Source organism: Heterocephalus glaber, unplaced genomic scaffold (assembly GCF_053883595.1).
Source record: "Heterocephalus glaber isolate CG9 unplaced genomic scaffold, H.glaber_assembly_v1.0 deba00001600, whole genome shotgun sequence".
NCBI classification, from domain to species: domain Eukaryota; kingdom Metazoa; phylum Chordata; class Mammalia; order Rodentia; family Bathyergidae; genus Heterocephalus; species Heterocephalus glaber.
The window spans coordinates 36,446,882-36,471,074 of record NW_028258372.1 but is presented as its reverse complement, the minus strand read 5'-3'; the positions used below and the strand labels follow the sequence as shown (position 1 = coordinate 36,471,074).

Below are 24,193 nucleotides of genomic sequence, written 5' to 3'. Positions count from 1 at the left end.
TGTGTAGTCCACTGCAGTCTAACTGGTTTACCCAAGCTTCATCTCTCAAGCTCACACTGGCAGTGTTTCAGGTCTTCCCCTAGGCCTCCCCAGGAGCATGATGCCCCCCAAATTCCTGCAGTTTCTTGAGGCCAACTGTATTTGTCAGAGAAGTTTCTGTCCCAGTAAGGTGAAGAAGGAGGAGAGGTAACTCATAGAAGTAGCTCTGTCCTGTGAAGTTTCAGACCTGGGAGGTGAATCTGTTTGGGCTTGCTCTGACCAGAGAATCTGTCCTGGAGCCCTTTTCTTTCTTTTTTAATTTTTTAAAAAAATTATTTATTTATTTATTTATTTATTTATTTATTTATTGGTACCAGGGATCGAACTTGGGTCCTTGCACTTGCACAGCAGGCAGCGAAACCACTGAGCTAAATCCCCAGCCCTATATATTTATTTTTTCAAGACAGAGTCTCTCCATATAGTTCAGGCTGGTTTTGAACTCACTATGTAGCCCAGGCTGACCTCAAACTTGTGGCAATCCCCCTGCCTCAGCTTCCCAGTGCTGGGATTATAGGCACACATCACCAGGCCTGGTCCTCTGGAGCCCTTTTCTAGCTCAGTTCCAGCCTGAGTCCAGCATAACTAGACATTGTGTCTTGTGGAGGCGTCTAACAAAGGAGAAAGGCATGGCCAATCTTCGGCTGTCCCTTCTGCTGTAAATCTTTCTTGGCCTATTAAAGTAAATCTCAAAGAAATCCTGTTACCCTGGCCACCACTTGTGGATCCAGGCCAGCGAGGAGGAATCTGGGAAGTACTGTTCTGGAGGGGGGCTGGGGCAGGGAAAGGAAAGGAAGCTCCAGGGTTTAGCTTCCTGGAAGGAACTGCTTGCCTAAGCTCAAACTGCAAGTATCAGTGGATTAGGGTGCCTGGCATTCTAAACTGCAGTGCAAATACAGTTGGCTAGAGGTTAGGGCAACACAACAGGCTGTCACATTTCCCACTGCTCGACATCTACTTTCAGAGATCCCAGTGAATACAGAGCTTGCTAGAGGTTATCGCTGATTTAAAATCAGACTTCAGGAGTGTTAAGGTGACCAGATGGCAAGCCTCACATCACAGCCTCAGTACAATGTTTGTATTGTGTGTTGTGGATCCTTAGCTACGAAGACATGGTCCTGTGGATATTATGCAATAATGTATGGAAGGTGCATAAAATATTCTGTGAATGCACTTAAAGAATTAGGTAAATTTAGGGCTGGGGATTTAGCTCAGTGACACTGTGCCTGCCAAGGTCCTGAGTTCGATCCCCGGTACTGAAAAAAAAAAGGAATTAGGTAAATTTAATGTAAATCAAAGCAAGATACTGGGCATATTTAAGAGGTCAAGAAATACTTGGGATAGGACTTGTTTCCTCCCATGCCGATTTGGCTATTTTGTAGATATAAATATAAAAAGCCAAGTTAGTATGGCATATCATTCGCTACAACAACTGCTTGGGAGGGGAACAAAAGTTCTAGATCAGTAACCACGAATCCGGCCAGTGTCCCTGAGCTAGTTGCCTTGAAGGGAATGAGCGAGTTGTACCCCAAGCCTGGAGAATTATCCTGCAGGTAGTCAGAAGGAGCAGCTTTAACTCAATGCTGTATTTATATACAAGCACAGACAGCATTACACAGGTGTCATGTGACCCCCAATGCACAGAAGAGGATGTCTGCCCGGTTAAGACCACGCAACTGACTTTCTATATGGAGAGGGCACATTGGCCAGATGAACTAAATCAGATGTAGAGCTGGGAGGCCTCAGCCGTGTGTCCCCAAGCTGGACTCGGCTGCATGGAAGCTACACAGGGACCCGAGGTGCTCTCTCTTCGAGTTTCCCGGTGGGTTCTTCTCAGCAGGCCTGGCCTGGACATCAGGAAGACCCGTGCAAGGGCGATTTTCCCTCTGGAATGGGCTCTGCCCTTTCAATCCAGCAGTTGGGGCTGAAGACTCCAGGCTGCCCCTCCTCCTCTGCTCTGGCCTGTGGACGGCGAGCTGAGGTCCTGTGATTGATCCTCAGCACTCCCGGACAGCTAGTCAGGGAAGAGACGGGAGGTGGTGCCACAGCTGAGGGCTCCCTAAGGCTTTGCAGATGGGACGCCTCCAACCACGCAATGTAAGGGGAAAGGAGAGGGAGCATGCTTGGGCCCAGTGGCTGTGATTAGTACCGAGAGAACGAGAGCCGACTGCCATTCTGTCATCTGGGTCGGGATCCCAGCAGTGTCTGGGGAGATATAGGGTGGGGGGGCTCCAACTTGCCTCAGCCTCCCAGAGTGCTGGGATTCCAGGCCTGCGCCTCTACCCTCCACTTTGGGGGCTTTTTGGAATTTCAGACCGGGCTTAGGCCGACAGTCCTGGGGCTCCCAGCCAGCCCCCTGCGATGGGGCTGGTGCAGAACCGCAGGTGGTCCCTGCCCACCGGCAGCTGGTCCGCTCTGTTCAGCCACGGCCCTGCTCGGCGATTGCTGGTGGGGGCACAGTCCTCCCACTGAGCAGAGAGGAGCGCAGACCCTCTGCTCTCTCTGCCTGGCTTCTTTAATTCACCCCTGTGGTCTGGGACCCGTGTGCTGGTCCCGCGCCCTCGCCGGGTTCTCATTGGCCTGGGCCAGCGGAAGCTGGGATGGCTGGCGCGGGCACGAGCCCCCGAGCGCGCTCCCCACGCGGCGCGCGCACCCTCGTCCGCGTCCCGGGCTGGAGCGCTCTCTCTCTGCGCGCCCCCGACGCCGGCGGGATCCGCGCCGAGCGCAGCCGCCGCCCGCGAGGACGCTGCCCGGAGCGCGACCTGAAAGATCTGAAATCGTTTGTGCGCGTCGCTCTCAGCTCCCTTCTTGCACCTGTATTTTGGCTGTTACCCGCAGAGCAACTGATTCTCTGTTGCACTGTGCATGCCTTTCCAGTGTTTTCTTTTTCATAAATACAGAACTTTTTTTAGTACACATTTCCTCTATTGATATACTTTAGGGTGTAGTTGGCCCGTAAAAAAAGCAATCACGGCATTTTGTGGAGTCAGTTGACTACCTCGAGGGAACGAGGGGAAGCTAGCCTGGATTTCCCTTCTGGTGCTGAGCGAGTCGGAACTCCGAGCTTGGCCTGGGCCCTGGGAGTAGGGAGGGAAACTTCAGCCCGGGAGCCGGAGGAGCCTCACCAGACAGGGTTGAGAGCCTCAAAACCAGAGGAAAGCAGGACGCTAGTCCAGCACACTAATCACAGGCCGCTGGCAAGCTCTCCTCTCAGCTTTAGGATTAATTGGACGTAGTCTTGCAGTGAAACTAAGTTTGTAACTCTGCCTTTTTTTTTTTTTAATGAAAAAGTGGTTTATGGAGCTAAGGGTGTAGCTCATTCATACAGCACTTGTTCCAGGCCGAGGGTTGCATACCCAGCACGGGCTTTAAAATTTTTTTTTAAAAAAAAAGGAGGGAGAGAAAGAGAAGAAGAAACTTTATGTACTTAATTCTGTTCATGGAAACAAGACATGCTTATTATTTTGAAAGATGGTAACTCTTCTAATCCTTGAATTATGGTCTGATTTTTTCTTTTTCTTGCATGACTCACTTGTTAGAAAAGTAAACCTTTTTTCTACAGATTTCCACAGTGAATGGGACATCATGCTGTTGCCTAGTTTGAAATTTCACAACTGATGAAAAGTCCTCTGCTAAGGGGGTTTGACCAATGGTCATTTAGTGGGATCATCTTGTTTCAAGTTGTTCATCTCTCAGCTTTTTATGCTTGATTAAAAATTGCTGGGAAATGTTAAGGCTGCAGTTGATAGATTATGAGTTATATTTTCTGCCTATCTTAAGATAATAGAATGACATCCTAAAACACTGGATTTAATGAATAATCTATGTTGAAATATCCATTTACTGTTTTTGAACTGTAAGAGAGATAAATGTGTGGTACATGTGTGGGTTTGTTATGTAGGAAAAGTAGGACTTAAAATACAAAATCCCTCAATGAGATTAAATTACATGTATATTGTAGAGGCAGAATAATAACTAGTTGATAAATAGAGCAACTTCCTACTTACCAATAGGTGTAAGTCCGTGCTTTAGAGATTCTTGTATATCCCCAGTATCGGAATTAGAAGACATTCTTAGTGATTATAGGCAGTCCTTTGGCTTAAGGCAGAAATCATTGAGCATGAGAAAAAGTGCAGCTTGTCATATTTTGTGACCTTGGGGAGCAAACATCAGACTACAGTAACCCGTATTTCCTTAGTGAAAGTTAAGAAAAAGTTAAAAAAAATTCAGAATTCAGAAAGTTACGAGCAAGTCTTTCCCTGGACTCTGTACCTTTTCCAGCATCAGTGACCCGCTGTAAACCATGTAACCAGTTTCATGATGGTTTCTAATCACAGGAATGGAAACTTTCGATAGGCTTTTACTGGTCACATGACTCTGTGCAAGTTGATAAGAGGTCCCTGTTATAAAGTGACAGCAGAGGAGATAAGAACTCTTGGCAGATAATGGCGAAGAAATGATTAACTCAAAAGAGGAGAGGTGCTATGCAGCGCCCAGAGTGGAAAGTTGTAAAACTGAAGGGTCAGAAGATCATGCTGAGGGAATAAAACTCCAAACCAGCTTAAATCCACTAACTAAACTTCAGGTTGTGACATACCCTCCTGATGTCATTGCTTTTTGCAGGGAGAGGGACAGACAGCTCTTGGACCCTCTGTAAATACATCTTAGATGATAACATTGGCAGATGTTAATCCTTTAATTGATCCCCACAAATGTGATCTACACTATGAAACACTACAGCCTCATGGCCATTTATTTATTCATGTATTCATGTTTTGGTAACTGACTATTTTTTCTTAATCTTAAGACAGGGTCTCACTATGTTGCCCAGATGGGACTCAAACTTGTGATCCTCCTGCCTTCGTCTGCCAAATTGCTGGAATTACAGGCATGTGCCACCATGCTAGGCCTCAACTGACTTTTTTGAAACCATGCCTACTCATTAGATGAGGAGTTAACCTTAGGTTGTTTGTGCATTGATTATTTAGTGGGAAAGTCTATTTCTTTATCCTAATACAGTAAAACTTATGCTTTGGTATTAATGCCGGCAAAATGATGAATGTACTAGGGATTTTCCAAAATTTAAAAGTTATTATTCTTTGCTTGGATCCACAAAGAACATCTGAGTTACCTTTTACTATAAAAGAACTCTCACACATACGATTAAAGGAAGTTTTGAGTTCTTGGGGAATATTTCTATTGTCCTTCAGTGTAATAAAATCTGGATGAGTAATGAATGTCTTTCCCCACACCGTGGAACAGTATGCTTTTCGGGAGAAGTGCTAGGTATTGAAGCCTGGGGTGCTTTATCACTTGACCCTTTCTTCTTTTTAAATTTTTTTTCAGGTTTTTTTTTTTTTTTTTGGTTCCAGGGATCGAACTCGGGACCTTGCACTTGCAAGGCAGGTGCCAGAACCACTGAGCTAAATCCCCAGCTGTTTTTTCAGTTTTTAAAGACAGGGTTTCTTTATGCATTTCAGGCTGGCCTCAAACTCCTGGCCATCCTCCTGCCTCAGTCTCCCAAGTGCTGAGTTACAGGCATGCACCACACTGTCCAGCAGTTTTGAGTAATATTAATATCGACACCTCTTTTGTTGTTTTTGGTTTTTTTTGGTACTGGGGATCGAACTTGGTCCTCATGCTTGCACAGCAGGCAGCGGAACCACTGAGCTAAACCCCCGACCCTTCGACACCTCTTTTAGATGCAATAGTGGGGCTGTATGTGTACAGATCATTGTTAACTCAATATACTGACATTTATTCGAATAAAATTTCACACGTATAATAGATTGTCCGAAACTTTGAATCATGGAGTTTATGACCCTTTCTCCTTTGCTTTTAGCTCTGGTAACTGGCACGTTTTCATTTGCCCTCTCGCCTCATGTTGTTTCAGTTGAAAGGTGGAGTGTTGTGTCTGAACACTAATGTGCTGTGTAGAGAGAGACCAGCTGGAGGGAAAGTGAGCATCCTCCAGCCCCTCTCCCCTGTAAACCTTTGGGCTGGGCTGCTAGCTCTGAACTCTGCCTGCACACACTCACCTGGGTGCTTTGTCTCAAATTTTTCTTTATTTTAGAGGGTTGGGGATGTAACTCAGTGCAAAGACCCTGGGGTTCAATCTCCAATACTTAAAAAAAAAAAATGCTGCTTTTCACCAACTAAGATAACTGGTAACCCTGGCTCTTGGCGGAGCTGGGTAATAAACATGCTGATTTTTCCTTTGAGCTTTAAGTTCTTATGTACACATAACCAATGCCATCGATTTTGCATTAATGCTACATTAAGTATTATTTACTTAGATCAATTTTCTTTTAAATATATAGTGGGTTTCAAAACATCATTTTTGCTGGGTGTCATGCCTGTAATCCCAGCACTTGGGAGGCTGAGGCAGGAGGACTGCCAGGAGTTCGAGGCCACCCTGGGCTACATAGTGAGTCCGTGGTCAGCCTGAACTACATAGTAAGGCCCTGTCTCAAAAAAATGCTATGGCCTCTTTAATCCTTGAATTTTTTATAAATAAAAATGATGGAGTCCAATAGCTTTTTTGGGTAAGAAGTAAATAATCTACATAGATATGATACATGTACCTATTATATAGGTTTATATGTTCATATAGGTCTGTCTATACAAATAGATATTTATATATCTGTACATATCCATCCATATGAGCATATAGTGTTCAATACTCATGTAGATGTCAGTGAAAGCAAGCATTTATGGGTTGGGGATGTAGTTCTTCCCTGGCATGTGCGGAGCCCTGGGTTTAGTTCCCAGCACTGCAAAAAAACCCCAAACCCCCCCCCCCAAAACAAAAAAACCCCTAGTATTTCTGTGTGACTTCCTGTCTATGCGGGGGACACATCTTCCTGAATGGGATTTTGGAAGATGTACACCATGTGTGAGAATGATCCCAGTCCTATCTTAGTCACAGGTATGGCTGTACCCTAAAGAAGTACCATGGATTCATGAAACTTGATGGCATCAGAAAGTGATTTGCTTCCTTCTTTTTTGTATATGTTAACAAAACATGTAATAGCACAAATATTGAATTTAATGCTATGTTATCTGCCTCTGATTAGCTACAGTTATTTTGAGAAATGTACAAAAAAAGTTGAGGAACAATAGCCTTCCTAGGTTGCCTAATATCTCCTAATAGAAGCTTTAAAAATATTCTTTGCTGTTTGCCATTCTCTTACTCAGTTTCCTTTAAACCTTACTGGCATCCTGGGGAAATACTATATTAATGAGTTACTTTGGTCTTTTGAAGCTTATCTACCCAGGCTAATTTAATAGAAATAGGTAATCAGTGGTTTGTGAGAAAGGAACATGTTTTTCTGAAAGAGAGAGGAGAGTAATATTCACATGTGGTTCAAATAACAGGTGCTTGGGACTCAAGCCTCAACCACAATGAACAAGCTACTTAGCTCCCAACCACGAGGGAGGAAAAAACAGAAAGCAAATTACACTGTCTAGATCCACTAATTATTTTTCTCCATCAAGGTGTGTTTTGATCATTTCCTTTTGGCAGGTGTGAGCATTTTCCATGACAGCATCCTGGTTTAGATGCCTTCTCTAGCCATGGAACCCATGAGGTACCTCCATGGAGAGCACTCATAATGACTCACATATACAAGAATACACGTTTATAATGATAAAACACTATTTGCAAACTGATTGCAGAAGAGATTTATAAATGATTGACAGATAACTAATGACTCCAAGGCATCTTTGCCAAAATCCAAAAGGTATTCAACAATGTCATCTGAACCCATATTGCATGATAATGTTAAAGTTCAGTTAATGAGTTACAGTTGCTGTAACTTTCCGAATGCGCGCTTCCAAGGCATTGTGACTTAGGTGCCAGGAGCTGATAATCTTGTAAAATTGGATTTATGGTGAACACCTTACATGAACATGCCAGAAAGTCCCTTTAAGTATGTTTATAATCTAGGTTAAGAACAAGCTCCTCAATATCACTCATCATTCAAACAGATTGATTGCACCAGTATTGGTGAGATTGTACAGAAGGCTTAGAAATAGTGAGCCAGCCTGTCCCTACCAAATCATTGCTTAATAGTGCATTTTTGCTTCTATCCTTCACTAGAAATGTTATTGTTGCTGGTTTTATATAGGACCTGGGCTAGGGCTGGTGCTCATTTTTTAATCAGCTTCTTAATAACCCTCTTCCCTGCCAAATGACATATGATGGTGGGTTTTAAAGAGGAGGAACTGAAGATTTCTTCTTGTTCTTTTTAATAATGGTGGGAAATGTGGCACCTGGGTGGAAAGATAAGTGACTTTTACACAGCACTGTTGTGGCCAGGTAAATATCACCTACTTTTTATAGCACTAATAATTAAACAGAGCCTTAGTCAATATTTTGGCAATTGGAATGTTTAAGACTTTATTCTCTGCTAGGTTTATGCTGAGCTCCCCATGATTATCATGCTCTATGATCTGTGTCTGATGGCTTATAATCTGTAAAGATGTAGAATAAATGAAATAAACCCAGTGGTGTTTTGTTCCCATTGAAGGCCTTTAAAAACATTTAAGCAAATCACTAAAGGATCAAAATGTTGGGGTTTTTTGGTACCAGGGATCGAACTCGGGTCCTTGCACTTGTGAGGCAGGCAGCAGAACCACTGAGCTAAATCCCTTGTCTTCAAAATGTTTTTAAAAGGGAATGGCCACGTATCCAAAGTGATTTCCCTAGGAATCATATCTTTATTGTTAAAATACAGAATCACAAAATAGGGCCGGGGATTTAGCTCAGTGGTGCCACCGCCTGCCTCATAAGCACAAGGTCTGGAGTTTGATCCTCGCTACCAAAAACAAAACAAACAAACAAAAAAGAATCACAAAATAGATCTCAAACATTCCTAATCCATGAAGCTGAATGTTGCACAAGAACTGATAAGAAACACAGTGAATATGAAAATTAAAAAGATTTATTACAGTAAAAGCTATTACTTGGCAATTTTTTCCCCTTCAAAATCCCCCCCTCACTTCGAACACACTAATTACATTGTTCTCACCACTTTCTGATGCTGTTCTGTGAATTCTCTTTTGTGAGTGTCTTTAGGAAATGTAGTCAAGACTGCAGTGAGTGTTGCTTCCTCTGAGTGACATTCAAAGGAAGGCAGGCTTGTATAAACATTATGGTGTGTCTTCATCCACTGAATCTGGCACTGTGATTCCTGGCTCTTCCCCAAAGTCAAAATGACCATGAAAGATAAACATTTTGAATTGATTCGGGCCATCAAGGTAGCCACGACAGTGCAACTAAAGACACTTCTAGATTTCCTTTTCTTTCTTTCTTTTTTTTTTTTTGTACTGGGGATCAAACTCGGGACCTTGTACTTATGGGGCAGGCACCGGAACCACTGAGCTAAATCCCTGGCTAATGACACTTCTAAAACAGGACTCCAGAACTGCTTCAGAAAGTGGCAAGAATGATGGGCTAAAAGTGTTCAAATTGACAGAGAATATTCTGAGGGGGATTAATAGCAATGTGTCTTTTACTGAAAATTTTAAAAAATTTAAACATACCTAACATCTGGTAGAGCACATGAATAAAACAGTCATCTAAATATTAAATGTTCTTTTAGACTGAAATATTGTATATGGCCATATGTTAAGTGGAGCTACATAACTCAATTATGATTTACATTTCTGTTTTTTAAATAGAATTTTTTTAAACTTCTTAGTCCTTTGTGAAATGAGAAAATGTGTAATAAAAATGATAAAGCAGAATTTTAAATATTTTTTATTTAAGCAGTTTCTTAATGCATCAATCTGAATTTAGTCAAAACCTCAATCTACTGACTGAAGGCATAACATGAGGCCATAAATTCATGTGTTACATATTCCAGTTTATTGAAGAAAGAATAAAACAGGAAAAGAAAGAAGAGGAAAGGTGTGTGGCACTATGCCTAGCAGAAAGGAATAATTTTATTTTTGGTACCGGGAATCAAACTCGGGTCCTTGCACTTGTGCAGCAGGCGGTGAAACCACTGAGCTAAATCCCTGACCCAGAAAGGAATAATTTTAAAAGACACCGAGGACACAGAAAATTCTCTTTATAGTATATGAAATAGGAAAACTGAAGAGTTTCAGAGACAGGTTCACTTCTTAGCTGTTATCTTTATTTCTATGGGTCTAACAAGTTATATTCTCTAGTATTATTTATTTAGATACTGAATATTTACATTTTAGATTTTCCCAGTCCTTTTGCATGTCTCAGAAGTCCGCAATCTGTCCAATTTTCCTTTATTCACCTAATAATTAAGAGAAGAGAAAACTGAATTTATGAGTAAATAAATAACTTGGAAGTGTAAAATTTCTATTACATATTCTCTTTTTCATTAGTCTCCATTATCACAAAATTTAATTGTGGAGGCTGGAGGTACAGCTTATTGGTGAGCATATGTTTAGATTGCTTGGGGTCCTGTGCTCAATTCCCATCAAAACAAAAAGCAAAAAACAACTTAATTGTGCATGTTTAAATTTAGTGCATTCTTGCATTTTGTATTATCTGAAAGTTTTACTTATTTTAATATTAGAATATATTAGATTTAGACCAGCTCTGTTAGATATATGATTTTTTTTTTCGGTACTGGTGATCGAACTCCAGACCTTATACTTGCCAGGCAGGCATGGCACCACTGAGCAACATCCCTAGCCCAGATATATGATTTTTGACTAATTTCTCAACCTCTTTTTACATTTATAAACTCGTGTATTATTTCTACATTTATTGAGCATGTATTAATATCTGCTAAGTGCTTTACATATGTTCTATTATTTAATCCTCAAAATAACTTTTATTTACTTCTTCTTTACTTTGAAAAAAATTCGCACTCAGAAGTTTTAAATTGCCAGACATGGTGATGCACTTAATCCCACCACTCAGGAGGTTGAGGCAGGAAGCTCATCATGAGTTTGAGGCCAGCCTGAACTACATAACAAGATCCTGTCTCAAAAAACACAAAAAGCAGGATTATAAGATGGCGGCGTGTGGAACAGGGCCAGGCTTGGTTCAACCAGGACATGGACCTCGAGGTGGGCGCCTGCACCGCGGCTTCTTCTGCTGCAGACACTGCCATTCCCAAGGAGGTATGGAATATCAAACAAATGATTACGTTGACACAGGAACACAGAGGCCCTATTGGACAAATTCGGTGGGGAGCATAATCCACCATCAATATATCTGGAGATGACATGATACTTTATACAGAAGACCCCAAGAACTCCACCAAAAGTCTTCTAGACTTAATAACCAAATTTGGTAAAGTAGCTGGGTACAAGGTCAATACACAAAAATCAATAGCTTTTCTGTACACAAAAAACAGACTCACTGAGAGAGAAATGGAGCAATCAATTCCTTTCACAATAGCATCCAAAAAATTGAAATACCTAGGAATCAACCTAACAAAAGAAATCAAAGACCTCTTCTCTGAAAACAATAACACTCTGAAAAGAGAGATTGAAGATGATATCAGAAAATGGAAAGACATCCCTTGCTCCTGGGTAGGAAGAATCAACATAGTGAAAATGGCCATACTTCCAAAACTGCTATATAGATTCAATGCAATCCCAATTGAAATCCCAGCAGCATACTTCACAGACCTGGAGAAAACAATCCAAAAATTCACTTGGAACAAGAAGAGACCTAGAATAGCAAAAGCAATACTAAGCAATAAAGACAAGGTAGGGGGTATCGCAATCCTCAACTTGAAACTGTAATACAAAGCTACTGTGATAAAAACAGCATGGTACTGGCAAAGAAACAGACATGAGGATGAGTGGTACAGATTAGAGGATGCAGAAACAAGTCCAGACACACTCAGCCACCTCATCTTTGACAAAGGAGCCAAACACCCTCACTGGAGGAAAGATAGCCTCTTTAATAAATGGTGCTGGAAAAATTGTGTTTCAACTTGCCAAAGGTAAAAACTAAACCTATACCTGTCACCATGCACTAAACTAAAATCAAAATGGATTAAAGATCTAAATACTAAAACAGAAACACTGAACCGACTGGAACCGAGGTTAAGTAGAACTCTTAAAGGCATTGGTGTAGGAAAAGATTTTATGAACAAAACCTCAGTTGCCCGTGAACTAGCACAAGCAATCAATCTACTAAACAATCTTACTGAAAAGCTTCTGCAGGGCCAGGGATTTAGCTCAGTGGTTCTGGCGTCTGCCTCGCAAGCGCAAGGTCCCAAGCTCGATACCTGGTACCAAAAAAAAAAAAAAAAGCTTCTGCACAGCAAGAGGAACCACCAACAGTGTGAAGAGACAACCCACAATGTGGGAAAAAATTTCACCAGTTGTCCCTCAGACAAAGGTCTACTATCTAGAATCTATAAAGAACTTAAAAAAGAATCAGACCTGGGCCGGGGATTTAGCTCAGTGGTTTCATTGCCTGCTGTGCAAGCACAAGGGCCCGAGTTCAATCCCCAGTACCAAAAAAAAAAAAAAAAAAAATCAGACCTCCCAAATTTAAAGACCCAATCTGAAAATGGGCATCTGAAATGAACAGACATTTCTCAAAGAAGTAGAAACAGCAAATAAACATATGAAAAAATGTTCAACATCACTGGTGAAAATTTTGAGAGATGCAAATGAAAACAAGGCTGAGATTCCACCTCACCCCAGAAAGAATGGCTGCTATCATGAAATCAACCAATAACATGGTGGCTGGGCTGTGGAGAAAGAGGAACCTTACTCCACTGTTGATGGAAGTGTAGACTGGTGCAACCACTGTGGAAATCAGTATGGAGATACCTCAAAGAACTAGGATTGGAAGTCGCATTTGACCCAGCTATTCCCCTGCTGAGTATCTTCCCCAAAGAATTAAAAGAATCATACCACAGTGATATATGTGCACCCATATTCATAGCAGCACAGTTCGTGATAGCTAACACTTGGAAACAACCCAGTGGCCCATCAACTGGAGACTGGATAAAGAAAATGTGGTGTTTTTTTCTAAAATGAAGTAATCCACCTGCTGCACAAGCACAAGGACCCAAGTTCTATCCCCGGTACCAATAAAATAAAATAAAATAAAATAAAATGAAGTACTACTCAGCCATAAGGAACAAGAAACTAGAGACATTTATAGCTAAATGGATGCACATTTCGGCCATACTCTTAAGTGAAATAAATAGGACACACATATGTAAATACCGAATAGTTTCTCTATAGTGAGAAACTGAAAGTGTAAATAAGGACTAAAAGGTATAATAGATAATGTGAAATAGGAAGAAAAGGGGCAAAGGGGAAGGGGAAATGGGAGGGGTAGGGGAAAAGAAAGAAGGGAATGGAATTCATATGAGAAAATGAAAAAATGGAAACAAAGTCTTTGTAAATAGGGAGGGATGGAGGGGTTGAAGGGAGGGCAGGGGGATGGGGAAACAATAAGAACCAGGGTGGATTATGTAAAGGTGCAAATTTCCAGTGATGAATGCCATTATATTGTATACCTAAAATGTACCAATAAAATTAATTTTTAAAAAAACACACAAAAAAGAAATTTTAAATAATTTGATCAGTGCTACACAATGTTTGATAGATTAAAATCTGTGTTTTACTTTAAAGATATAACAAGATTCTCCCTTGAAAAAATATTTTGTGAATTAAATTATATGTATGCTTGGCAAATAAAAATCAATAAATATGTTACCGATATTTATTATTATTATCATTACTTACAATATGGGATTAAATCCAGGGCCTTCATACTGTACTTCATCCCCATCCCTTTTTCATTTTTTATTTTGAGACAAGGTCTCACTATGTCTCTAAATTGCCCATGCTGGGGTCAAACCTGTGATCCTTCTGCCCCGAGGCTGGGATTATAGGTGTAAGTTACCATGCCAGGTCTCAATATTAATATTAATGGCTGGGAAGGCCTATACTGGGGAAGCTTAAAGAATTTTAATTTAGAATTGATAATGTATTATGTTTTTAAATGATATAAAACACACACACACACACACTCACAATAGCAACATGCCAAACCAATTCATCAAGCTCCAGATGGAATATATGTCACTTACCTGTATGTCTATGTATCTATCTGCATATATCTGATAGTTAATTTTACAAAGTACTGGATTTCAATGTATATATGTTGATCATACTCATCCCCACTATACTTTTCTTACAGAATACTGCTTTTATTTTTGGTACCGTGTATTGGACTCGGGTCCTTGCGCTTGCGCAGCAGGCAGCAAAACCACTGAGCTAAATCCCCGGCCCTATACTGTTTTTTTTGATGATGTCACCAAATTGCTAAGAGATCTGAGTGTCATCCTAAATATTTCCTCTGGCTCTGGTGCTCTGTTTGTTCAGTTGACAGGTCCTCCTGTCTCCAACACACCTGTCATTGGCGCCTCTCCTCTCTGTCCCGGCCCTGTTGCTGTCTGCACTCAGAGAGCCAGGTGGATGTGAGATGCAGCCGGGACGAGCTGCTAATGCCATGACCCACGGCTTGGCCACTGTGTCGTCTGAGTGATGTGCCTAGTAGGATCCATCTCTTGGGGTATGGTGAGGGTCAAATGATAACAGACAGGCGTGTTATGTCTTGCCCAGTGATGGGCACATACACAGTAGCCCTGGTCATTTCTCACTGTAGCCACTTCTGCTGCTTCTAGATGGTTCCTGGCCTGAACGCTGGTTTCTTCTAGGCCACCTGCTACACTCCTGCCTGAAACAGTGTCACTAAGATCTGGGATAGAGCTCAGGGGTACAGTTTGTGCTTAGCGTGTGGGAGGCATGGGTTAAATCCCCAGCACCATAAAAACAACATAAAATGAATTGAAAAAGAAATAAAAACGATATTCTGCTGCTTAAACTTTTTCAATGGCTATCCATACTCTTTAAGAGAAATGTCATACTCTTAAATTGGATAGACAAGATGCTTTAGGATCTAACCATTTTACTTCTCTAGTTTATCTTTTCCCACACTTTACACTCCTTCTAAGCCCTAGCCGAATTGATGACTTGCCGTTCATGGAAAATATCTTGATATCACATGCCTCTGTTTAGTCTTTTGTCTGCCCACCCCCCCCATCCCCCCATCCATTTATTCTTTAACCAACTTGTGCTGGAGTCCATGACTGGGGCTGATGAGGCAGTCAGCCTGGTGAGGTTCAGTGTGGTGAAAGAGACAAAAGATGAGAGTTGTTTATTAGAACTAAGCTCAGGAGCACTCAGGAGAGCACTCAGGAGAGCACTCAGGAGCTGCCAGTCCATCGTGGGAGAGAAAAGCAGAAGTGGCCCAGAGGAGGTGGAGCCTGAGCCTCTGTAGGGCAACTTAAAGTCGCCAAGCAGCAGGGCATTCCCAAGAGGAAGCTGCACTTGGGAAGACACAGACACGCAGTGGCTGGGCAACCTCAGCACGTTCCTGAAGAGCTGAGCCTGACCTGTGCTGGGTACATGGCTGGAGCATTTCCGTAACAATAACAGTAACATTAACACAGAGAATGACCAACAACAAGGGGTGGTTGCATAGATTACAGCTCCTGCATTTCTTTGGCTGTAATGTAGCCATTAATAAAAAGATTGAGTGGATGGCTCAGAGGGACTCATGCGATATTCATTGTTGCATGAGCAAAATAAGGCAATTGTGTGAGAGAGCCAAGCAAACAAAGAAAATACAGACATATATTCACATTTTTCAAGGGAAGTGTGCACTTGTGGATATGTATACTGGATTAAGGGATTAAGACAATTTCAGGGACAAGTAAAAAAGGAAAGATATGAGAATCACCTACAATTCCAACATCTTGAGGTTTTAATGTTTTGAAGTATTTCTTCTAGGATTTTTTCTTTTTCTTTTGTGCTATTGGGGATCGAACCCAGGCCCTCGCATGCACGTGCTAGGCAAGCTCTCTACAGGGAGCCACATTCCCATTCTTTTGTTTGTTTTCCCCTCCCCCCTCCTCTTCCTTCTCTTTTTTTTTCTTTTTGTTTTGCTTCATGGGGTTGGGATTGAAGCTGGAGTGCTCTGCCACTGAGCCACTGAGTTACATCCCAGCCCTTTTTATTTTTTAATTTAAGATTCATTCTCATGGAGTTGCCCAGGCTGGCCTTGAATTTGTTATCTTCCTGTCTCAGCCTCCCGAACAGGTGGAATTATAAGCTTATAGACACTTAAGCATGTGTGTATGTGTGTATGTGTATATGCTGAACCGGACAGCCCTGGCCTTGCTACTCATTAGCCGTGTTACAGTTCTCTCCTGTGTAAAATGCAGATAGTAATAACTAACATAGGGCAGTTGTAAAGACTAAATGGCTTAAAATGCATTTGTTTATAACTGAGCGTGGGGAATAGTAAATGCTCAGGAAATGTTCAGTCTTATGAAATTCCCTTTGGGAATACATGAGAGTTTCTTCTACTCTAAAATAAAGATGCTGATGTCTATGCCATGTTACTGTCGTGAGCTCTAAGTACTGTACTCCATGTGGCTAGCTGGGTCTCAGCACAGGGTGAGCCTCAGTGCCCGGGCTGGGTGTGGCAGCTCTCCTGCCTCCGCAGTGCTCCGGCAGCACCCAGCATGTGGCTTCCTCTGTATTCCATGGCTCCTTTTCTCCTTCCCATTTTTTTTTTTTTTTTTTTTTTTTTTCTGCTGGGGATTGAACTCAGGACCTTGTGCTTGTGAGGTAGGTGGTGGAACCACTGAGCTAAATCCCGGCCCTTCTTCCCTTCTTCACCAAGATGTGAGTTCCTGACCTGTCCGCCCCCAGCACAGTGGCTCACACTCTATGGATGCGTAGCAAGTGGTGGACAAGGGACAGTTGAGAGAGGGAGGGTCTGAGAAGAAAGTTCTTTGAGACAGCAGGGAAAACAAAGACAAAAGATCATGTGGAGGAGGATTTGATCATTAAGGAAACTGAAGGTGAAAAGGGCAGGACGTGTAAAGATAATGGAAGCAGTGAAATTGGCCAGGGTCTCCGAGTGTGCTTGGGAGCTGACCACTTGGGAGGCACCAGAGAGGGGTCACATCTGGACCAGGAGGGTGCAGGTCCCGACTGTCAACAGGGCAGTTAATAGCTACCTTCTGATGCAGCTTGTCTTATTTAATCATGGATGGTAGTGATTTTCCCATGAAGGAACTAGACTTTCAGCCTGCCTTCCCTTTTTATTCCTTTACACTGAGCTATATCCCCAGCCCTTCTAAAAAATTTTTTTTAAATTTTGAGACAGGTTCTTACTAAGGAGCTAAGTTGCCCAAGGTGGGCTTGATCTTGGGACCCTCCTGCCTCAGACTCCCAGAGTGCTGGGATTGCAGCTGTATGCACCACCACGCCCAGCTCCTCAGACTTGTTTTCAGGATGAAAAACGAGAAGTTTTGTGAAGTTAAATTATCGGCCCCAGGCCAATCAGCTGGTGAAGAATGGAGCTGCAAGTGAGGGCTCGGTCTGGTGTCACAGCCCAAGTCGCATCGCTGATTTCCTCCCTTCTTTGTGGAGCTTGGACCAGACTCAGCTTCACTGCTTGTCAAATAAGGTCAAGTACGCCCATCAGTTCCGGTGGTAAATTGCATAGCCAGCCTGGCTCTCAGTATTTCTTCTTTAATAGTTTGGCAGACGGTTATTGACATTTTCCCAGTGCTACCCAGTGATCTATAAGAATACAAAGTCTGGCAGTAGAAACCAAATCAAGAAGGTCAGAGTGTCCTCAGAGAGATGGCAGCATGAGCCTAGGGTCTGTCTGCCCCGTGCAAGGTATGCAGTGGTCGTGACCTTTTCCCTCGAGTCGTGAGCCTTAGACTCCAGAGTCACATCTGTCACCAGTGAACAGAAAACTGAGGACAGTGAGTGGACACGGAGGACAAGAGGTGGGTGGAAATACAGCACACGGTCAGACAGGTAGAGGCAGGGGAGCAGCCTGGCTGCTCTGCAATCCTGGCTACTAGGGAGGCTGAAGCTGGAGGGTCATAAGTTTGAGCTCAGCCTGGGCAACTTAGTGAGAATCTGTCTCGAAGTAAATGTTTATTTATATTTATTTATTTATTTATTTAATACAGGCTGGGAATATAGCTCAGGGGTAGAGCACTTGGCTAGCATTGAGAGGTTCTGGGTTCAAACCCCAGTAGTGCAAAAGAAAAAAGGGGCAAGAGGCTTTGAAATGGTAAAGCACAAAGCCAAAACTTGTTTTATCTCAGCTGGGCACAATGGACCACGCTTGTAATCCCAGAACTCAGGGGGATCATGAGTTCGAGGCCCGCCTGGGCTACATAGCCAACTTAACGCCGGCATGAAATACATTGCAAGACCCTGCTTCAAACAGTTAACAAAAGCAACAACAAAATTTGCTTTATCTCTAAGCAGGAGATATGAATCCTGACACCGTCAGCAGCTGAGAAGCTTACATACTTGAGAACATATTATTATTATTATTTGAGGCAGGTCTTACGAAGTAGCTGAAGCTAGCCTTGAACTTACAGTCCTCCCCTCAGCTTCCTGTGTGCATACACCATCATGCCCAGCTTGAGAATATATCTTTGAAAATCTCAAATTTGTGAGCTTTAAGCAGACAAATCATAGTTGAGAGCGTCAGGAGCAAACAGACTGCTTTAAAATAAAGATGAGAGGGCTGGGGATTTAGCTCAGTGGTTTCGTCACCTGCTGTGCAATGACAAGGACCCGAGTTGGATCCCTGGTACCAAAAAAAAAAAAAAGAAAAGAAAATTTAAAATAAAGATGAGAGGGGCTGGGGACACAACATGTGCCGAAGCCCTGGGTTCAATCCCCAGCACAAAGAAAATTAAAACATAAAGTAAGGACTGGAGTTTTTTGACGAGGATGTGCATGCTTTCTAACTGGGCTCTAGGGAAATGTTCCTGGTGCAGGGATCACAGCTGATAAATGACTACAAGTTTCCCTTGGCCCTGATCCTGCAGCTCTTGGTTGTGGTATGCTGGGAACTTAAATTCTGGCACAGAGACTGGCAGGGGTTTGGCAAGCGCTTTGCCCTCCTGCAAGCTCATTGAAAGCTTCCCACATGTGGAGTGCATACCTGTAACCTCGGCACTCTGGGAGGCTGAGGCAGGAAAATCACAAGTTCCAGCCCACCCTGGGCGACTTACTTAGCAAGACCTTGCCTCAAAATAAAAAATTAAAAAAGGGCTGCGAGTGTAGCTCAGTGTGAAGGCACTGGGTTCAATCCCTCCGACCCTCTGATCCCCGCCCCCCAAAAGTCATTCAGTCTCAGGGTTGGGGATTTAGCTCAGTGGACCTGCACCTGCCTCAAAAGCGCAAGGCCCTGAGTTCAGTCCCCGGTACTGGAAAAAAAGAGTCATTCAGTCTCAGTAAGGGATTAGTTAGGTCTGTCTGCAGTCAACAATTGTGCCAGAAATTTAGGGTGCCAGTTCATGGGAGTCAAGGATCTGAACAAGTGACATTGATTTTTCTTTTCTTGATAATGCCCAAGATAAGCTCCATACTTCATGGTGAGGGGTGGATCCCAGATTTGATTTCTACTTTGGCTATCTGATGAACTTGAGGCATTTAACAAAATGTTTAAAGTGCCTTAGATCTAGTCCATCTTTGGAGAAAGACCACAGTTTTATATTCAAAATGAAATATTTTTCTATCAAAGTTTGCTGAGGGAATATTAAAAATCAGCTTTTATGTAAGTAAAGGGTTAGGCTATACTTACAATTAAAACCATAGATTAAAACATATTTTGAGACCATCATTAAACAGCTCATGTTCTCTGACAGCTTCTCCAGGTGTATCTTTAGATTTTTTTTCCTCTTAAAGATACGGCTTGGCCAAGTGTGGTGGATCACACCTGTAATCCCAGCACTCGGGAGGCTGAGGCAGGAATATCACTGAATTTTAGGCCAGCCTGGGCTACATAGTGAGTTCAAGTCCAGCCTGAACTGAACTACATATCGAGACCCTGTCTCAAAAAAAAATTTCTTAAACTTTGGTATGGATAAGCTTTAAGCTTGACCCAACAAGCTTCCATAAGAAGGGCAATGTACCCTCTCACACAGGCTGGCTGAAGCTAGTCTGTGAATCACTTTGCACCAAAAGAAGACTCCAGGACAAAATGGTTCTAATTTTATCTTTTTGTCAGAACAGAAACTCACCCAGTAAAGTCTGGCAGGTTTCTCCTTTAGCACTGATAGGCACAAGTCATATGCCCATCCCTAGACAAGACACCAGGAAAGGAGGTGATGGCCATGGCCAGTTAAAATACTCAGGATTTACTCCTGAGCAGGCCCCACCATAGGGTCACTTCTTCAGAGAGGAAAAATGAGGGTTCTGTTGGCAAGGAGGGGAGAAAGAAGGGGTCAGAGGTCAATACTGTGTACTGTGTACCTTAAATATTGTTCCCTCTACAACACCCACATCGTTTTAGCAATCATTAATTTCCCATAAGTAGACAAGACAGACTTTGCAAAAGTAGGATGGAACTGTCGGAGTGTGGATGACTGAACAGCCTGATGTAGAAAGGAGAGCCACAAATAAGGAGGGGAGAGAGGTGGCTGGCTCGGTGGTCAGCGAGGCAGGTTAGTTGGAGGTTATCCGCAAAGCACAAGCCACCATGTCCTACCTCACTGGAATGCAGTAAAGTGTTCGAGAGGCCCAGAGCCATACAGAAGTTCAGAAACCCTGCATATCCCTGGGGATTTTATACCAGCAAGACAGAGCGGTAACAGCTGCCACCGACATGGGTCATCATTGTCAAGATGCACAGTCGCAGTGCAGAAAGAACGTAAAATGGGGCTCAGAGCAGCCTTGGGTAGCTGACAGAGCATAAAGGCAAAATGTACATGGTGCTTTTATACATAATTTAATCTCCTTTGAATGTTCCTGTCCTATACTCTATCTCATTAATAATAATAGCAAACATGTAAATACTAATTCCTAGGCAGCAGACATTCTTTAATTATATTAATATATTATATTAATTATATTGATATATTAATTATATTAGTATATTAATTAAATTATTTGTCCAACAACCCTGGAAGGGAAGTACTATTATTAGCACACCCACTTTAAAGATGAAGAAGGCCCAATGACCTAGGATAACCTGTAGAAGGTTGGAGAGATTATGAGTGGCAGAAACTGAGATTCCATTGGTAATACTTTAAAAAAATTTTGTTTTGGTTTTCGCAGTGCTGAGAATGGAATCTATGGCCTCTATCAGTGAGTTACACCTCTGGTCCTATGACTCTATTGTGGCCACCACCACTGTCATCATCATCATCATTTGCAGTACTGAAGGGAGTTTGAACCCAGGGCCTTTGCACTGAGCTACATTTCCAACCTTTTTGGTTTTCTTTTTTTCTTTTTTCTTTTTTTTTTTTGGTTTTTTGAGGCAGGGTCTCCCTTTGTAGTTCAGGCTGGCCCTGAAATCACTATGTAGCCCAGGCTGGCCTCAAACCTGAAGTGATCCTCTTGCCTTAGACTCCCAAGTGCTGGGATTACAGGCATGTGCACCACCACATCCGGCTTAGACCTTTTTGTTTTTTATTTTGAGACAGGGTCTCACTAAATTGCTATGTTACCTGGGCTGGGTTTGAACTTGTGTTCCTTCTGACCGAGATTACAAGTGTGTGCAACCATGCTTGGCTGATTCTACTATTTTTATACCTGGCCACTATCCCCTGTCCATTTTAGGAGGATGGACCCTGCCAAAGATGCCAGCTTGATTTTTGTTATGTCAAGTGGTTTCTCTCAACCTTAGTAAAGGATATTATAATATATGAAGATGTAAAACAATTTGTTGACCATTTTATTTTGTTTTGTAGAGGTTGAACCCAGGGCCTCCTGCATGCTAGGCCAGTGCTCTACTTCTGAGCTATATGCTCAGACTTGACTATTATTTTTTCACTGGTTTTTATTTATTTATTTTTTTTAGGAAGAAAGGTTTATTTTGGCTCACAGTCTGTAGAGGTTTCAGTGCATAGTTGACAGGCAACAAAGCATGGCAGCACGGCAGAGGAGAAACAGTCCATGGCAGGGTAGGCAGAAAGCAGCAGCAGTGAGCCGCCCTTTCCCTTTCTATTCCATCCAGGCTACGAGGCTATTGGTAGGTTCCACCTACATCCAGGGTGGGGCTTCTGACTTCAGTAAATCCATTCAGCTACACTTCTTTTGGTGCTAGGAATTGAATTCAGGAACTTCACACTGAGCTATATCCCCAGGCCTATTTTTATTTTTTATTTTGATACATGATCTCACTAAGTTGCCCAGTGTAATCCTCTTCTCTCAGCCTCACAAAGTGCTGGGGATTACAGATCTATGGCACTAGGTCTGGTTGATAGATTTGCTTTTAAAGATTAAATTACAGTCAGGCATGATGGTATATGTCTGTAATTCCAGCATTCAGGAGGCTGAGGCCAGAGGGTCATGAATTTGGGACCAGCTTAGACTACATAGCAAGACCCTATCTCAAAAAACTAAAAACAAAAAGGTGTAAATCAAATTTAGCAAAGTAAAACCATCATATTTGTGATTCACTGGGAACTTGTATTTTTTTCTGTAAGAGGATAAACCCTTCTGCACTGTCAACATCCACTCTTTCTCACATAAAGTTTGCAAGACTGGATATCAAGTCCTCTTTCTCTTACTCAATTTTCATCCTTCTCCAACTTTTTTCTATTCACTCACTCACTCACTCACTCAATCATATGAAGTACTATCTAAACAAGTTTCCTATGATTGGTTGCCATAACTTTGAAGCCACTGAGTAACAAAAGCAAATTGCAGTCTCATCTTACTTCCTCACTCCCAGCGTCTCCTCTGGGCTGAGTTTTTTAAAAGTTCCATCACCCGAGATCCAATGATTAACATCAAGTGTAGGTGTAGACTTAGAACCTACCTTGTCCTCTCAGAGCTGCCATAGGCTTTGTGGGGATACAATGAGCCTGGACAACAGAGCAGTGGGACTCTGATCTGGAGAGAGCTTCACCGCTTGAGTCCAGCCTGCTGAACTTATAGTTGAAGAAGCAGAGAGGTGTAGGGACTCACTGCAGAGCAACCTGCAGTGCAGAGCCAGGAGTGGAGCCCACAGCACTGGTTCTCAGGCTGCTATTCATTACCTACCTGGTTAAGTATCTGCTTTGTCCCAGGCACTGTGCTAGCACTGGAGGTTCAGAAATAAAACACCTTTTCAGAGAAAGGTGAAGACTTTCCTTCCTAGGAAAAACAGGAAGCCAAAGGACTCGGTGCAGTGAGGTGTTATAAGGATGAATTCAAGGCGCTGAGCACAGGGACAGGCAGGGAGGGAGCAGGCGACACACGACCTGAGGCTGGTAGGGTGGGAGGGACTAGGAAACAGCCCAGGGAGGAATGGCATCTTCCTTATTCCCCAGGGAGCAGAGACGAGTTATAATAAAATAGTAGTGGTGATGTACTAGGCAACATGTAGTCAACTTTCAAATGGACTGAACACCAGCCTTGGCTGGTGGAATTCAGAAAAAGGAATACGTGGATAAATTTGAAAAATGGCTGAGGCTGGTGGTGTCTGTCAATGGTAGGGTGCTTGCCTGGCCATTCAAGGCCTTGGATTTGATCCCAGCACTGAAAAAGAAAAGAAAAGGAAACAAACCAAACCAAACCAAACCAAAACAAAAGCCTCCCAAACAAGGAACATGACTCAAAGCAGGCCAGACAGGTGCAGGTCTTGAGAGTGTGATAAGGAGGAATTATGAGGAACCTGGCAAAAAAACCAGAGATCTTTGCTGTAGCAAAAGAAAGTAAAATCCTAAAAAGAAAAGTTTTCAATTTGGAAAAATGAATAATCAATTTGCCGATAGGTATTTACTCATTGATATTATTATTTGTGTGTGTGTGTGTGTGTGTGTGTGTGTGTGTGGTACTGGGGAGTGGACCCAGGAGGTTTTAGCTCTGAAATACATCCCCATCCCTTTTTATTTTTTATTTTGAGACAGAATCTCACTAAATTGCCCAGGCTGGGCTTGAGCTTGCATCCTCCTGCCTCTGGCTGCTGGTACTGCTACTTTATATTTATTGAGTATTTATCTTGTGCCTGGCGTTGTGCAAGGTGCTGAAAACAGAATGGAAACCAAGATGCATCCACACCACAGGCACATCTTTGCAAGCACTGTGTGGCCAGCAGCATCACCGTACAAATCTTCACAGTGGGCAAGTGATTACATCCTCT

General features: G+C 42.6%; 1 protein-coding gene across 4 annotated transcripts in view; it reads right to left on the bottom strand.

Annotated features, from left to right (window-relative positions):
* The window catches only part of Nr5a2 (nuclear receptor subfamily 5 group A member 2), a 137,697-nt gene extending 133,300 nt beyond the window's left edge, over positions 1 to 4,397 (bottom strand). The window contains exons 1-2 of one of the 4 annotated variants that reach the window (XM_004860118.4): positions 4,309 to 4,397; positions 4,044 to 4,190 (exon numbers count right to left, since the gene is read on the bottom strand). In XM_004860118.4, coding sequence (XP_004860175.2) covers positions 4,044 to 4,107 — 64 coding nt within the window. In that variant the 5' untranslated portion in view covers positions 4,108 to 4,190; positions 4,309 to 4,397. Of the gene's footprint in view, positions 1 to 4,043 lie in introns of all 4 variants that reach the window. The other 3 variants (XM_021240654.2, XM_004860119.4, XM_087193873.1) reach the window with 3 other exon arrangements.
* Positions 4,398 to 24,193: the final 19,796 nt, after the last annotated feature.